This window comes from Lepus europaeus, chromosome 5, assembly GCF_033115175.1.
Source record: "Lepus europaeus isolate LE1 chromosome 5, mLepTim1.pri, whole genome shotgun sequence".
NCBI lineage: Eukaryota > Metazoa > Chordata > Mammalia > Lagomorpha > Leporidae > Lepus > Lepus europaeus.
The window spans coordinates 118,629,282-118,646,370 of NC_084831.1; the positions used below are offsets into that span (position 1 = coordinate 118,629,282).

The 17,089-nt window shown below is 43.6% G+C and overlaps 1 protein-coding gene and 1 pseudogene across 1 annotated transcript; both read right to left on the reverse strand.

Annotated features, from left to right (window-relative positions):
- Positions 1-11,036, reverse strand: part of LOC133759200 (large ribosomal subunit protein eL15-like) — a 30,371-nt pseudogene extending 19,335 nt beyond the window's left edge.
- A 2,024-nt stretch (positions 11,037-13,060) lies between these two features.
- On the reverse strand, positions 13,061-13,345 carry LOC133760969 (late cornified envelope protein 3B-like). The gene has a single exon (XM_062193600.1). It carries the CDS (start codon positions 13,343-13,345, stop codon positions 13,061-13,063), a length of 285 nt encoding a protein of 94 aa, XP_062049584.1.
- Positions 13,346-17,089: the final 3,744 nt, after the last annotated feature.

Here is a 17,089-nt window from a genome sequence, read left to right on the forward strand (position 1 = left end):
ATCGGCTCAGTTTGCCTCCTCATAGCATTGTCCCTCCCTTAACAGAACCTGGTGCTGCACAAAGAAGTCTCACACGCCAAAATAGTATTTGAATTGTTTGGACTTTTTAAATTATGGAAATGTTCAAATCTGCACAAAAGTGGAAAAGAACAAGAAGCCAGCCCCCGATTACACAGTATTCAGCTGAAAACAAATAAACATTTTGCCAGTATTGTTTCCTCTACCCTCTTGCTTGCCACTTTTTTTTTTCTGGACTATTTAAAGCAAAGTGTAGATATTACATGTTCCCCACCCATAAATACTGCAAGAGGTATCTCTAACAGAAAAGACATTCCTTTTTATATAACATAAATGCCATTTACGCATGCTCACATTTCCACAATGATCTAAAAAATACTGGTTTTAGAGTTGGTTTGTTTGAATCAAGGTGCAAACCAGGCCCATATTTGGTTTGGCTGAATCTCTCTGGTGTCTTCTAATCTGCAACCACCCATTTCCTGTTTCTTGTCCTTTACGTTTACGATGAGTGCTTACTCATCTGGAAGAATTTCTCACACTTCAAATTTGGACTGATTGACGGCTTCTTTTTTGGTGCCATTCAACTTTCTTGTGATGCTCCTATATTCCCTAGTAGTTCTTCTCAACTGATAATTAGATCTAGAAGCCTGTGGTAAAGCCCTGTGTGTGTGTGTGTGTGTGATGCATTAGATGTGATATTGTGATGTCATGTGTTTCTTATTGCACCATCCAGGAGACCCACACTATTTGGTTATTCTACTTTTACTGACATTAAGATTGACCTGTAGATTTGGGTGTTGTCAGCACCACCCATCTATCTTTTTTTTTTTTGACAGGCAGAGTGGACAGTGAGAGAGGGAGAGAGATAGAGAGAAAGGTCTTCCTTTTGCCGTTGGTTCACCCTCCAATGGCCACCGCGGCCGGCACGCTGCGGCCAGTGAACCGCGCTTATCCGAAGCCAGGAGCCAGGTGCCTATCCTGGTCTCCCATGGGGTGCAGGGCCCAAGCACTTGGGCCATCCTCCACTGCACTCCCTGGCCATAGCAGAGAGCTGGCCTGGAAGAGGGCCAACCAGGACAGAATCCGGCGCCCCAACTGGGACTAGAACCTGGTGTGCTGGCGCCGCTAGGCGGAGGATTAGCCTGTTGAGCCACGGCGCAGGCCTCATGTATCTATTTTAGACTTTCCCCAAAACCTTTCACTTAATGGTGTAAGCCTATCTTCATGACTGTTGCTAGTACCATTATTTCATTGGGAGTTAATAGACAGTGATTTTCTGTCACATGTTCTTTGTTTATTAACCAGAATTATTTTTGTCAAAATGAATTTTTCATCAGTTATTCAAAAACCTGAAATATAGCTTACATAGTGAAAACAGAATAAATACTAAGTACACACACACACACACACAGAGGAGAGACAGTGCTTCCATCTGCTGGTTCACTCCCTAAATGTCCACAGTGGCCTAATTGTGGGCCCCCTAAAGCCAGGAGCCAGGAACTCAGTCCAGGTTTCCCATAGGAGTGACAGAACCATCTACTGGAGCCATCACTTCTGCCTTCCAGTGTCTGCATCAGCAGGAATCTAGAGTCAGGAGCCAGAGCTGGGTATCAGAGTCCTGCAGTCCAAAACAGCATGCGGACATCTTAGCCATTGTCCTAAACAATCGCAACACCACACTCTTCAGCTTATCCATTTTCAGAATAATGAGTTGGCTCTCTAGCAGTTTCCAAAGATAACTTTAAAAATAATGTCATACTGGACTCATGGATTTCTCCATTTTTTGACATATCTTGATCAATTATTAGTTTCCTTCTTTAGCTGATGGGGATTCTTTAAAATTACCTCCTGCATATTTTTGAAACAAGTCCTATAGTCTACCATAGCTTCTTTGCTTTCTGATACAATAGATGTCTCAGGTTCAACTCGTAGGCTACCTGCCTCAGATCTAAGTTCAGGCATTCCTTCTAGAATCCCTGTTTTCTGCTAGTAGTGTTTAGAGAGCTTAATATGGGTTCTATGGATGCAAAATTCTGCTTCATCTTTATTGTCGCTAAATCTTGTCAGCAGACAGAGAGAAAATATATTTTTAAAAGAGAAAATCATGAATTAATTTTCCAACTCAAATTTAAGATTTCATGACACATATGTAACTTCTTTGATTCTATACTTATATCTTCCTTCTCCTATGATGAGATTTTTGGTCTTTTTATTTTATCCTATAATTTAGCCATGCTATTTTCCAACTAGTAAGGCCATCACTATTATTATCAGTAAGAACCTTCAATACCACATGAGTTTTCTTTGAGGCACATTTCATCTTTGGAATACAGATTGAAACTATAAACAGGGGCTGGTGCTGTGGCGCAGTGGGTTAATGCCCTGGCCTGAAGTGCTGGCATCCCATATGGGCACCAGTTCAAGACCAGCTGCCCCACTTCCTACTCAGCTCTCTGCTATGGCCTGGGAAAGCAGTAGAAGATGGCCCAAGTCCTTGGGCCCCTGCATCCATGTGGGAGACCTGGAAGAAGCTCCTGACTCCTGGCTTCAGATCAGCGCAGCTCTGGCCGTTGCAGCCAATTGGGGAGTGAACCATTGGATGGAAGACCTCTCTCTCTCTCTGCCTCTCCTCTCTCTGTGTAACTCTGACTTCCAAACAAAATAAATAAATCTTAAAAAAAAGAAACTAAACATGTGTTTTAAATTCACTTGCATTAACTTTTTTCTCACTGTAGTTTTGTCATCAACTTGACACAGTTCCATTTGTTTCAGGTTGTTTAAGTTTATTTTCAATATTTATATTTTATTTAATACTTCTTAACATCATAAATATATGCATATATAAATAAATAAAACATTTACATTACCAGAAGTCAAACCTATCAAGCAAAGAACTTTCAAGGGCCGGCGCCGCGGCTCACTAGGCTAATCCTCCACCTGTGGCGCCAGCACACCAAGTTCTAGTCCCGGTCGGGGCGCCGGATTCTGTCCCGGTTGCCCCTCTTCCAGGCCAGCTTTCTGCTGTGGCCAGGGAGTGCAGTGGAGGATGGCCCAAGTGCTTGGGCCCTGCACCCCATGGGAGACCAGGAGAAGCACCTGGCTCCTGCCATCGGATCAGCACGGTGCGCCTGCCACAGCGTGCCGGCCGCGGTGGCCATTGGAGGGTGAACCAACGGCAAAGGAAGACCTTTCTCTCTCTCTCTCTCTGTCCACTCTGCCTGTCAAAAAAAAATTTAAAAAAAAGAACTTTCAAGAAAATTTCTGGCTTCCATCTTTATTCTCTTTCGCTTCCTCTCTGTTCCACAGGCACTGATTCTTATTAGTTTTTAGACCTAGCACATATTTTCTTGTTTGTTATCTCTTTATCTTATTTTCAACATTTTTATGTAGGCAGGTGAATGGTTATTATTACCGCCATCATACAGGAAGTAGCACTGCCTTACTTAAACTCAGGCCCCAGGAATCCAAATTCTGTGTTCCTTCCCCTGCCCCCTACTGCCCTCTACAGATGCCTTGGGGGAATTTCAAGGAGGAGCACAAGTTCGCCCTCCGGTTAGACATCCACATTAAACAGGTCACTTGCTATAGTGATGAGTCCTCCTACTTTAGAATTATGTAAAATAAGTATGACAGCTACTTTTTGACTCTAGGTAGTTCTTAATGTCCAGGAAAAAATGCGTGGCTAAAAATGTGGGTGTATGCTGTCGGGAAAACAAACTGTCCTAAATGCTGTCGTTTTCTGCCAATCCCTGCTGTGATGATGTGGAGTCGAGGTACACAACGGCACCAGACTTGGAATCCCCTGTAAATCAATGTAGGGCCAATTTGCTAGAGGAGAGCAGCTCTGAAATGAATGAGGACAACTCGGGAAGCAATTGGAGGTTCCTGAAGTCTCAAATGTAATTCGGGTTCATTTAACAAAAATCTGTGAAATTTTCAGCAAATTTAAAATGACCAAAAATCTAATTTATGAAATTTAATCCATCTAATTTTATATTGCATTGACAACTAGATAGAAAAGGGACTACAAACTCTCTAAGAAAATTCCTACCTGAGTGAGTGCACAGTAAGAGACAGGTTTAAGTGCTTTGGCTTTTTTTTTTTTTTTTTTAACTGTCCAAGGGTTTTTCCCAGTCCCCTGGGCTCTCCTAGTCTGAAGGTTAGATGCACTCCTGTTACTCTAAGGTGAAGCTCAGACCCTCCTGCCTCTTCCTGCTCCCTTTTGCTCCCTGAGACACCTAGAGGCCAGAGAAGGTGGTTTTATAGAAAGCTGCAAAATAGAGTCCGAAAAGTGAGGTCTTGGCTTTCCCAGCATCCCTCCTGCGCTTAGCAAAGATACAAGGAAGAAAGAGAGAGAGAGCATCCACTCATTAGCTGGTTCACTCCCCAAATGCCCACAACCAGGCACCGGGTGGGGGACAAGCTGGGAACCCCGAACTCTATACAGGTCTGCAGTGTGGGTGGCCGGAACCCACTTTCTTGACCTGTCACCACGGCCTCCCAAGATGTACACTGCAGGAAGCTGGAGTCAAGAACCAGAGCTGCACTTAGAGTACATGCACTTAGATGTATTGTTTAAAAAGTATTTTAAGTGTGATGTTATTTAAAGAGAACATAATGATACTCCCCTCTTCTTTTCTTTCTTTTAATTTTTGAGATAACATCTTTTTAATTTATTTTATAGTCAAAGGCTTGGTGCTCCACTAAATAAAGAATTCAACAAGCAAAAAAGCCAAAAGACCATAATTCAGCAGGTCTATAAGCAAGGGCTGTAAACAATAATCTAATGAAAAATGTCAACCTCAGTCATATACAGTACATTTTAAGATAATAACCAGGGCTGGTAGCAAGGCCAAGTAGGTTAATCCTCTGCCTGTGGCGCCGGCATCCCATATGGGTGCCGATTCTGGTCCTGGCTGCCCCTCTTCTAGTCCAGCTCTCTTCTGTGGCCTGGGAAAGCAGTAGAAGATGGCCCAAGTCCTTGGGCCCCTGCACCCACATGGGAGACCAGGAAGAAGCACCTGGCTCCTGGCTTTGGTTCGGCCAGACTCCAACCGTTGCGGCCATTTGGGAAGTGAACCAACAGGATGGATGACCTTTCTCTCTGTCTCTCCATCTCAAATAAATAGAGAAAATTTTTAATAAAAAAAGGCTTCCATAGCCTAGACAGCTCATGTCAGGAGCCTTGGATGATCACTGACATCATGCGCGAATGTTAATTGTTAAATTAACAACAAGAGTCACTGTGCACTAACTTCCCTTGCTGGACCTCTGTCCTCAAAGAGTTGTATTATAATTATAATAAAACAAAATAAACAAAATCTTTTAAAAAGATAATAACAGATGATTAAAACTATAGTAGCATATTTTCTTAACATTCGTTTGACAAAGTATAAAATGATTTGGCAAAACTATATTTGCTTTTTTTACTATATTTGTTAATTTTTTTTGGTTTGTGGGTTTTGTTTTTTTCATTTTTTATTTTAGCTCCCAGATATAAGGGAGAATGGGAGGCATTTGTCTGTCTGTGTCCAGCTTACTCCACTCAACAGGATGTCCTCCAGTTGCATCCATTTTGATGCAAAGGACAGAATTTCATTCTTTTTATAGCTGAACAACATTCCATTGTGTCTCTCTGGCTATCTATCTATCATCTATCCTATTTTCTTTATCAACTCATCTGATGACAGACACCTTGGTTGTTTTGACATTGGTTACTGTGAACAGTCCTGCTATAAACATGGTGGTGCAGGTATCTTTTTAATACAATGAATTCATGTGTTTTGGGTATAGACCCAGTAGTGGGGTTACTACTGGGGTTGGGAAATCTTTTTCTATTTTTTTTCATGTTTTAGATGTATATTTTTAACATAAAAAGCATGTTATAAAACAGACCATAAAGTACAAGTCCCACTACTGTAATTAAAAAAAAGATGCAAAAAAATGAGAAAAATTTAAAGAAATAGCCATACTGCTTTCCACGGTGGCTGCACTAACTTATTTTCTCACCAATAGTGTATAAAAGTTTCCCTTTCTCCACATCCTTGCCAGCATTTTTTACTCTCTGTCTTTTGGATAATAACAGTTCTGCCTGTGAAGTGATATCTTGTTGTGGTTTTGATTTGCATTTCCCTGATGGCTAGTGATGTTGAGCATTTTGTTCATATATTTGTTGGCCATTTGATTTTCCTCTTCTGAGAATTGTCTGTTGAAGTCCTTTGCCCATTTCTTAACTGGAGAGTTTATTTTTTATTGTTGTAGAGTTTTTTGAGTTGCTGCTATATTCTGGATATTAATCTTTTGTCAGGTAGGTAATTTGCAAATATTTTTCCCATTCTGTTGGATGTCTCTTCACTCTCTTGATTGTTTCCTTTGCCGTGCAGAAGCTTCTGGGTTTGATATAATCTCATTTGTCTAGTTTTGCTTTTGTTGCCTGTACTTTGAGGGTCTTATCCAAGAAGTAGTCCCCTACACCAGTGTCTTAGACTGTTTCCCCTACATTTTCTTCCAGCAGCTTCATGGTCTCCGGTATTAAATTTAGGTCTTCAATCTATCTTGAGTTGATTTTTGTATATGGTGTGAGATATGGATCTCATTTTATTTTTCTATGTATATATTCAAATTTTTCCAGCACCATTTATTCAAGAGATTACCCTTTCTCCAGTGTATGTTCTGGGCACTTTTGTCAAAAATCAGCTGGCTGTACATATGTGGATTAATTTCTGGACTCTATTCTGTTTCATTGATCAATGGGGACATGGTGTCTTCACTGCAAGACTATATGCCACTCCTTTGATGATTTTTAAAACCAATGAAAAACAAGGCAATGTGTGTGTGTACACAGTGGAGACCACATTGTGCAGTCTGTCTATGCTGCTTTTTCAGATTGCAGGAGAAGTTATCTGTCTTTAAAAGTGGCTGTAATGATGGGGTAATATTTCACCCACTTTGAAGATGTGCAATATTTCAGTTAACTCTTTCCAACTTTTAGGCATTGAGGTAAGTTCTACCTCATTGATCTCTAAAGAATGACACACATTTTTCAGAAATGCCTATCTTTTAAAAAGTTTTATTTATTTTATTTTGATTTGATATGAGAGAGAGAGAGAGAGAGAGAGAGAATGATCCACTAGTTCAGTCTCCAAATGCTCTCAACAGTCAGGAATGGTCAAGCCAAAGCCTGGAGTACAGAACTCCATTATTATCTCCCATATGAGTGGCAGGGACCCAAGCACTTGTGCCAACATTTTCTGCTTTCCCAGGTGCATTAGCAGGGAGCTGGATCAGAAGTGAGCCACTGGGACTCAACCAGGCACTCCAATATGGGATAAGTGTCCCAAGTGATGGCTTAACCCTCTGTGCATAATGTGGGCCTGAGGAGGAATTTTTTTTTAAAGAGGTAGAATCGGCCAGCGCCGTGGCTCAATAGGCTAATCCTCCTCCTGCGTCGCCAGCACACGGGGTTCTAGTCCTGGTGGGGGCACCAGATTCTGTCCCGGTTGCCCCTCTTCCAGGCCAGCTCTCTGCTGTGGCCGGGGAGTACAGTGGAGGATGGCCCAGGTGCTTGGCCCCTGCACCCCATGGGAGACCAGGATAGGCACCTGGCTCCTGCCTTCGGGTCAGCGCAACGTGCCGGCCGCAGTGGCCATTGGAGGGTGAACCAACGGCAAAGGAAGACCTTTCTCTCTGTCTCTCTCTCTCACTGTCCACTCTGCCTGTCAAAAAAAAAAAAAAAAAGAGGTAGAATCTATTTTCATGTTTATTGGTCATTTATAGTTCTTTTGTGAACTGTTTTTGTTTTGAGCAATTTTCCAAAATGTGGGAAATAATCTTTTATTCTTTATTAAAGGCTTTTTCAATTTTCCATTATATTAAATATATTATATATAATAGATATATAATAATAATTATATATATTAAATATTAAATAACATTAACAGTGTTGAACATATGCAGTAAACGATTGTACTATGCTTCTCCGTTTCCTTTTAAAACGTTGAGCCCTTTCGCCCTGGAGCAATTCCGTGGACCAAGAAGCTGCCTCAGGGGAGGGAGCGAAGAGTACCTCCCTCGGACAGCCGCTAGGTGGACCTGGGTCACTTTCCCTGCCTGCGACTGGCGCCGCCTTAGAGATCAGCTGAGGTGGTTTGGAGCTGGGGTGGGGGCTGCTGCGGGTGCTCCGCCTCGTCCTACTTCATTCCTCTCTGGAACCTAAGTGTGCTTTTCTTTTGTGCTCTGAGCCATTGAACAGCCCCCGCACTGGGCTTTGGGGCCGATGTGGGTCCAAACCGGGGGAAGGGCGTGTGTGGCGGTATCTGCCAATGTTTTCTGTGGTCTCAAAGCGTAGATATCTAGTAGACCACCCCCAGGACCCAGCCAGTCAGCTACTGGTCCTCACGCCCATGCACATTGCTCTGCCCCTGTTAGACAAGCAAGATAGCCTGACTGCAAGTCAGTGTGGGACGGTCAGGGCAGGGCTGATATTACAGAACTGCGTGTGGGTGGCTGGAGGGTCAGGGTGCAGCCTGAGGGTACAACACAGGTGCAGGATCAGACTGGGTAATGGGGATGGACAAGAACGCGTGAGAACCTCAGAGAACAGTCTTTGTGGAGGAGTTCACCTCTGGGTCTAGCAACCGGATAGTAATTCTTCCCCAGGCCAATGAGGCATTCCTGACCAGGCACTTGTAGCACAAGCCAGGCCGAGTGTGGAATGGCTTCCAGACACCTGGATATTCCTGCATAGGTGGAGCACAGACAGATGAGGGAGGGGCTGGAAATGAGAGCAGAGCAGGTGTGGCTAGAGGTGCTGGGCTTTGGCTGGAGTGCAAAGGACTTGGGCACTATTCATTTTTCTTCTCTTAAATGTATTTATTATTAATTTATTATTTTATCATTTATTATTATTTTATTATATTTATTTTATTACTAATAAATAAAATTCATTTTATACCTATTACAGCACACAGCTTGTTTGAAACACTGACATATAACTCCCTAATAAGATAAAGACAAAGATGTTCAACTTACTGGAAACAAGATGCACCATCATTTAGTCCTCAAACATTTTTGCACTTAGCTAGCATAATTTGACAAAACATTCATGAACTTAAATCAAGACTAGTTTTGACAGATAATTAACACCTTTAAGCAAACATGAAGTATGAATTTTACAAGCATTGCTTGTATTACCCACAGTGATGCAGCTGGAGGGTACCGTGCCTTCTCCACTCTGCACAGCCAGAATCACCAGTAATGTGGTGCAATCAGTGGCCTTTTCCAAGGTAGCTTGTTGCTGTCAGCCTGTGCACCTGTGCATCTCCCTGTGCTTGTGGGCTGGTTTGGTGATCCTCTGGGTGTCAGAATTTCTTCTGCTAGCTTTATAGGTTGCATCAATGAAGATAACCTCAAAGAATTTGCATGTGAAATCTCCACCAACCCAGTAAGAGTTCAGGACTCTCAGAGCCCCACAGTGGTGCCCTGCATAATTATTCCTTGGCAAAAGATTGAAGGTTCCATGCCAACAGTAATTGGTTCACACCATGACAGACAGGTTCACCATAGGTCATGCCCTTAGGAACTGGCCATTAGCAACTACAGAAGTGCATACAGGTCCTATATATGACAAACCTTGCTTGGCCTTGTGTACCAGCCTGGGAGCTTTGTTGGGTCAGATGGGACTGGATGCCCTGTGGATCCCAGAGAGCAGGCGGTTCTGCTAGCAGTAGACCCTCAGAAGAGACTGCATCACATGGGAATGCTTCTTCCTCCATATCTCCAGGATGTGATTTGCATGCACCCATTCTGGCTTAACTGATGCTGCCAGCAGACGGAAAGGGAAGGGACTTGGGCATTGTGTAGGAGGCAAGCATCCTTTATTTGGGCAAGAAGACTCTTACCCTTGCCTCGCTCAACTTCTCACACTATAAAAGATGCACTCAGGACAGAACTTGGCTTTGAGTCACCCTCATGATGCTGCCACAAAAGCTAAGAAATGCAAGCAGGGAGACCACCAGCCCCTATCTCCTCAACATTTACTACTTAAAACTCAGAGGAAGGTGAGGGTCCAGCTTCCACTGCTCTCTCCTCTCATCTTCCTCCAAATCCAATCTATTTTTTACATTTTTATCCCCAAAGAAACCTTTTGTTTAAGGAAAACAGACATCATGCATTTCATAAGTGCAACTTTAGGAATATAGTGATTGTTCCTACCACACCCACCCTCCCACCCACTCTCTCATCCTTCCTCCTCCTCCCAGTCCCATTCTCCACTAAGATTCATTTTCAATTAACTTTATACACAGAAGACCAACTATATATTAAGTAAAGAGTTCAACAATTTGCACTGGAAACACACACACACACACACACACAAAACAAAAAACCTGCTCCTCAACAATTAAGACAAGGGCTGTTCAAAGTCATTGAATCTTGAAGTTAATTTCACTTCTTTTTTTTGAAACTTAATTAACTTTAAAGGATCACCCAATAATGATACCTTTTGTGAGCACTTAGACATAATTATAATACAACTTTTTGAGGACAGAGGTCCTGCATGGGAAGATAGTGCACTCTCGTTAATTTAACACTAAACACTCTTATGCATGACGTCAGTGATCACCTGAGGCTCTTGACATGAGCTTCCTAGGCTATGGAAGCCTTTTGAATCCCCAAACTCCATCAGTATTTAGACAGGCCATAAGCAAAGTGGAAGAGCTCTCCTCCCTTCAGAGAAAAGTACCTTCTTCTTTGATGACCACTTTATTCCACTGGGGTCTCACCCACCAAGGTCCTTCATGTAGGACATTTCTTGCTGCAGTTCTTGGCTTTCCATGCCTGAAATGCTCTCATGGGCTTTTCAGCCAGACCTGAATGCCTTAAGGGCTGATTCTGAGGTCAGAGTGCTATTTAAAGTGATTGTCATTCTATGAGTCTGCTATGTGGAATGCTTTTTCATGTTGGAGCATTCATTCCTTTTTAATTCTATTATTATTACCAGATCTTAATCCTATCCACATAATCTCTTTAACACTTAAGATGGTATTTTTACCACCCAGCTTAAGGGGACTTGAGGTCCCATGACAAGTTTTTAAACTGTACCCTTAGAAGTAAGTTCATAGGAATGTATTCAGAACTACACAGTTTTACAGTTATATACTTCATACACTTCATAATTACAACTTTAGGAACATGATTCTTCCCACCATGTCCACCCTCCCACCCCCTCTTTCTCCTCCCTATCTTATTCTGCCTCTAATTTTTTTTTTACTGAGATCTATTTTCAGCTGACTTTATACACATATGTTTAATTCTATGTTAAGTAAAGAGTTCAACAAATAGTATAAAAAACACCCTGTTCCTCAACAGTCAAGACAAGGGCTGTTCAAGTCATTCTTTCTCAAAGTGTCAGTTTTACTTCTACAGATTGCCTTTTAGGCGCTCTATTAGTTATCACAAATAAGGGAGAATATGTAGTATTTGTCCCTTTTGGATTGGCTTATTTCACTAAATATGTTTTCCAGATTCATCCATTTTTCTGTAAATGACCAGATCTCATTTTTTCTTTTTGCCACTGTGTACATATCCCATAATTTCTTTATCCAGTCTTCAGTTGATGAGCATTTGGTTTAATTCATGTCTTAGCTATTGTGAATTGAGCTGCAATAAACATGGGGGTGCAGATAACTCTTTCAAATGCTGATTTCATTTCCCTCAGGTAAATTCCTAGGAGTGGGATGTCTGGGTCATATGGTAAGTCTACATTCAGATTTTTGAGGTATCTCCATTTAATGTCTTCCATAGTGGCTTTACCAGTTTACATTCCCACCAACATGAATTAGGGTACCTTTTCCCCCACATCCTTGCCAGCATTTGTTGTTTGTTGATTTCTGCATGAAAGGCATTCTAACTGGGGTAAAGTGAAACCTCATTGTCATTTTGATTTGCATCTCCCTGATGGCTAGTGATCCTGAGCCATGTCTGTTGGCCATTTGGATTTCTTCTTTTAAAAAATGTCTGTTCAAGTTCTTGGCCCATTTCTTCACGGAGTTGTTTATTTTGTTGTTGAGTTTCTTGATTTCTTTATATATTCTGGTTATTAACCCTCTATCAGTTTCATAGCTTGCAAATAATTTCTCCCATTCTGTCAGTTGCCTCTTCACTTTCCTGAGTGGTTTTTTTTTTTTTTTTTTTTCAGTATAGAAGCTTCTCAACTTGATGTAATCCCATTTGTGAATTTTGACTTTGATTACTTGTACCTCTGGGGTCTTTTCCAAGAAGTCTTTGCCTATGCCAATGTCTTGTAGGGTTTCTCCAATGTTCTCTAATAATTTCATGGTATCAGGTTGTAGATTTAGGTCTTTAATCCATTTTGAGTGGATTTTTGAGTTATTAGGCACCACTGAGGCCTTCCTTTCCTGCCCTGGTCTATCAGAAACTTTTCTACTAGTTTTTGGGCTCTTTGCTTCCCCCCTTCCCTGTCTCCTGCTTGGCAATCTTGGAATCTTTTTCATATCCTAAGGGCAGTCTTTGCCCCCGACAGGCCCTAGGCACCAAATAGCCCATGTTATAGGGGAAGCCAAGCATTGTACTGGCATGGGGACAAACCGGCAGAACCCTCTTCTTTCTCCTTCAGGCCCCTTCAGAGAGATCAGAACTGATCTCTGGTCTGGAGTCAGCTCTGATCCTAGGCGAGGTAGCACTGGCTGGAGGGGCAGGAGGAAGTGAATTCACAGAGCCAAGTCAGAGAGAGCCCGGTGGTGTGGACAAAATGAAACTTTATTTTTTCATAGGGTTAGGCACAGGTGATGGCAGTAGACAGCAGAGATATTGCAAGCCTCGGCAGATACTGTGGCATTCTGTGGGCTCCTGGAGCGCAGCCAGGAAGAGCCACTGAGCAGAGCTCAGAACTTCCTCTGGGAGCATCTCAGTGCTGGCCAAAGGCAGGGAGACCAGGGCGCTGGGGGAGAACCCAGCAGGATGGGCGTGGACCTTGGCTTTGTTTTCTTCCAAGTTTCTTGCTTCAGCTGCACTCCCCAAGGTATCAGCAGCCCCCAGACACAGCGCCACAGCCTGAGCGCCCACACTGCTGACCACTGTCACTGTCACAGGACTCGGAGCTCTGGCGCTGGCATCGGTGTGACCTGCGGTGCCTGTGGTGGCTCAGGCAGCAGCCGCCCTCGGAGCTGGGGCCACTGCAGCCCCCGAGGCCTGGAGCACAGCCAGAGGAGGCTGGAGGCAGACACTGCTTTGGGCTCTTTGGAGGACACCTGGGTGAGGGGCACTTGGGAGGGGGCTGGCTCTGTTGCTGGTTCTGCTGGCAGGACATCTTGGTAGGACGTCAGTGATCCTGGACAGAGAGAAGAAAAAGGTCAGTGCAAGAGCTTTAGGCCGGTATCTGCTCTGTGATTGGTTTTGTAAATCTTTGCTCCTAAGACCAGCTGCTTCCTGAACTACGATCTTCAAGAAGGCAGTGGAAATTGGTCTCAAGTTACACTGACCTGACAAGACATTTCCTTCCACTTTGCCTTCCTTCCAAAAGAACACTGATGTCTTTTAACTGGTCCCCGAGGCCCTCTGTCTTCACAGAAGTATTGAAGCAAATACACCCAGCTGGGCAATGACTCCCCAAGACTGTCTCTGGGCTGATGTCCCCTCGAGGGAACACTGAGAACTGGGGCTCTGTTGTGTCACAGATTCTCATGTGTCCCACAGATGTCCCTTGTTCCCAGATGCCCTCCAAATCCTCTTCATTATGTCCCCATGTCAGGTATAACTGCTTCTCTCTTCCCCACTAAAGTCTGGGGTTGTCTTCCCCAAAAGCAACCTCTGGGCATCTGTTCCTTGCTGGGCACTCACCAGGTGCAGGGGAGGCAGGAGGAGGCTGCTCCTGAGGAGGCTGTGGATGAGGAGCCCTTTTATCCTCCGTGGGGTTTCTGATGCAACCAGGAAGGAGACAGCAGCAGGCACTCCCATCCCACGTCTCCAGCATCTTCCTCGTGCTTGTGCTTGACTGGAGGGAACCGGGAACTTTGATGATCGCTCCGGGGTATCCTGGCGATCTGCCGTTTCTTTTCCTTTCACTTATTTTTCTTTTCCTTCATCTCAAATGGCTTATCTCAGGTTCTGTCCTCTTCATTGTTGCTGGGCAGTGAGAATGTGGAGATGTATGTGACACAACTCTGGGCCTTGAACGTTTCAAAAGTAATTGGACTGATAGAGGAAATATGACACCATATGATTTGTCCTGTGGTACACAACGTCCTTTGGATATCAGTTCTCTACTGCTCTGCATTTGTTCAGAGGCAGTCACCTCCTGACCCCTGGGGATGTTGGGTGATGTGAGATCACTGGGCCCTGAGAGTGAGATGTATTAGCTAATGGATGGAGGAGGGGAGCCGTGCACTGTCTGGGGAAAGATTGGGCCCCTAAGAGAACCAAAGCAAGATGGGATTATATGGATGAGTTGACAAAATATCAAAAAGGTCTACAACAGTTGAGCTCACAAGATGTATAAGTAGTCTGAAAAAATAGTTTGTTCATTTTAGTTAGTTTCCTGTGGGATGTATGATATTGATTATAAGAAAATTATCATTGAGCATCAAATATTTAAGACAATTTCTGAAAGTCATGAAGATAACTTGGTCAATGTGTTGCCACTGATGAAGTTGGTGATGGTGGTAACATTATGTGCATGATATTGAATGGAAGAATCCTAATAATTTCTAAGGCTTGTGCAGGGTAACTTTTATAAAATCTGAATCCTATTTGATAATAACTGTATTCTGGTATATGGATGTGAATGTTCTCTATAGTTTATGGCTTTATACACAAAATTCTCTATAAGGAGGCTTGTGCTATAGTAGGTTAAGCCTCTGCCTTCAGCGCTGGCATCCCATATTGGCATTGGTTCGTGTCCTGCCTGCTCCTCTTCCAATCCAGCTCCCTGGTATGGCCTGGGAAAGCAGTAGAAGATGATCCAAGAATTTGGGCTCCTGCACCCACTTCGGAAACCCAGAAGAAGCTCCTGGCTCTTGGCTTCGGATCGGCCCAGCTCCAGACGTTGCAGCCATTTGGGGAGTGACCCAGCAAATGGAAGATCTCTCTCTCTCTCTCTCTTCTCTCTCCCTCTCTCTGTCTATAACTCTGCCTCTTGAATAAATAAATAAATCTTTTAAAAAATTCCCTATAAGGCCACACACTTTAACAACTCTCAGTTTAAAACATGGCGATTTCATGGTTTATTTTGAGACACCTGAGGGAGAATGAGTTGCACTTGATATCTGAGAATGTGGCTTGGGATGGAGAAAGGGGAAGGACTGGTGGCATTTACCTTCCTCCCTCATGTTCCTCTGCCTTCAGGGGTCTCTTGCTTAGGGATGTTTCTAGGTTTAGTCCAGGACCATGCTGGGGTGCCTGTTTATGTCGTGTTGTTTGGGACCCTACCAATTACTACTGCATTGGAAGGAGTTATCCATGGAGGAAGCTGAGGAAGGACACAAAGAGGCTCTTTCTCAAGTTTTGCTGGTGATGGAGGCCAAGAGTGTGCCAGATGGGCAGAGGGGCAGCCTGTTGAAAACACGTTGCTGGAGAATTCTGGGCTTTCTCAAGGATCCACCCTGGTACCTGGTCCATGACTCTGGTTGGAGATACCGTGTTCTGTTTTCCTCATAGGTCTGATATTCTTCCTGAGTGCTTTGCCCTTCCTGGATACCACCACCTGCAACTCCTGCCTTATTGAAAGCCCTTCTCCTTCAGGCTCAGTCCATAATTCTTCACTTGATAAACTTCTTTGGGACATCATTGGTTTTCCCCACCCAATGAACACTAGAAACACACATGAAGTGGAACAAAGCTACCTTGAGTGTCCTGCTGCAATGGAGACAGCACACCATGTTAAAAGAGCATCTTTAAGAAGCAATTGCTAAATGATTTGTGCTTACTTTAAGTAATATGAGAGAGTGTCAAGAAAGTCAAGTTCTTCCCTGAATTGCATAAGAATTTCTATGATTGGGTATCTTAATTTTTTTAACTAAGTAACAGGAACAACTGGACAAGGTTAAGCTGCAGTTGGTAAAGAGGTAGCAGCCACTCATATTACTTGAGAAAAAAGGGATGATTTGGTCATTTTGTGATTTGGACATGTTCTTGTTTTGTTGATGCTCAGGACAATCTTAAATTGTTTTGGCTTTTGACTTGCTCCTTCATGTGCCTAGAGCTGGCTTGTCTAATGTGGAGCTCTGTGAAACTGTTGCATCCAACGGGAGAGAATCATAGCCTAACTACTAGAGTCAAGGCAGACTTTTATTTTATCAGAAATCTGGGCCTGCTCCTTGTTTTCTCAGCATTTGTGGGCCAGGCACCATGGTCGGCAGTAGGGACATAGCAGCATGGAGAGTGTCATGGTATCATTTAGTAGTAGGCTTGTTGTCTGGAAAACTGAATAAAAATAGATGAGCTGGTTGTATCAGTGATGATGGCCCCCGAAGGGAGTTCCAAGCACCATAGGGGTATACAAACGGCATTGGGAACTAGATTTTGCTGCAAAGCTGAACATTTAATTCTCCATATATTGTGGTTATCCAGAAGCAAGCTTTGTCCTCAAAATAGTAGTAAGCATGGGAATCATTTTCTCCCCAGGAATTGCAACCATGAATCACAGACAATAGGGAGAGAGGGGAGGAGGGAGAAATAATTGAAAAGGGATCACAAATAACATATTTTGTGCAAGTTTCAAGCGATCAAAATATCCTTGCCAACGACTTTCAGAAAATGGGTTAGTTTCGCCTCTCTGAAACACAGGTGGATTCCTGTCAGGCTCCTCGCCAGCCCCAGCCTTGCCTGCCTGCCTTGGAAGGTGCCCCACCAGTCCTGGAGATGCAGCTCATCAATGTTGCCTCCACCTTGCTGAGTGCCTCATGACTCTCAGGCGCTCCTCTTCCTCGTGAGGTCAGGTGCTGCAGCCCCACATGCGGAGCTGCCATCCTGTGATGATGGAGAGCAGCTGGAAGGGCAGGGTCTGCTCATTCCCCTCTGAGCACCAGGGCAACACCCTGAGGACCGTCAGCCCCGG

Coding starts and splice junctions, on each gene's coding strand:
- LOC133760969 (XM_062193600.1), bottom strand. CDS start 13,345: ATGTCCTGCCAGCAGAACCAGCAACAGAGCCAGCCCCCTCCCAAGTGC.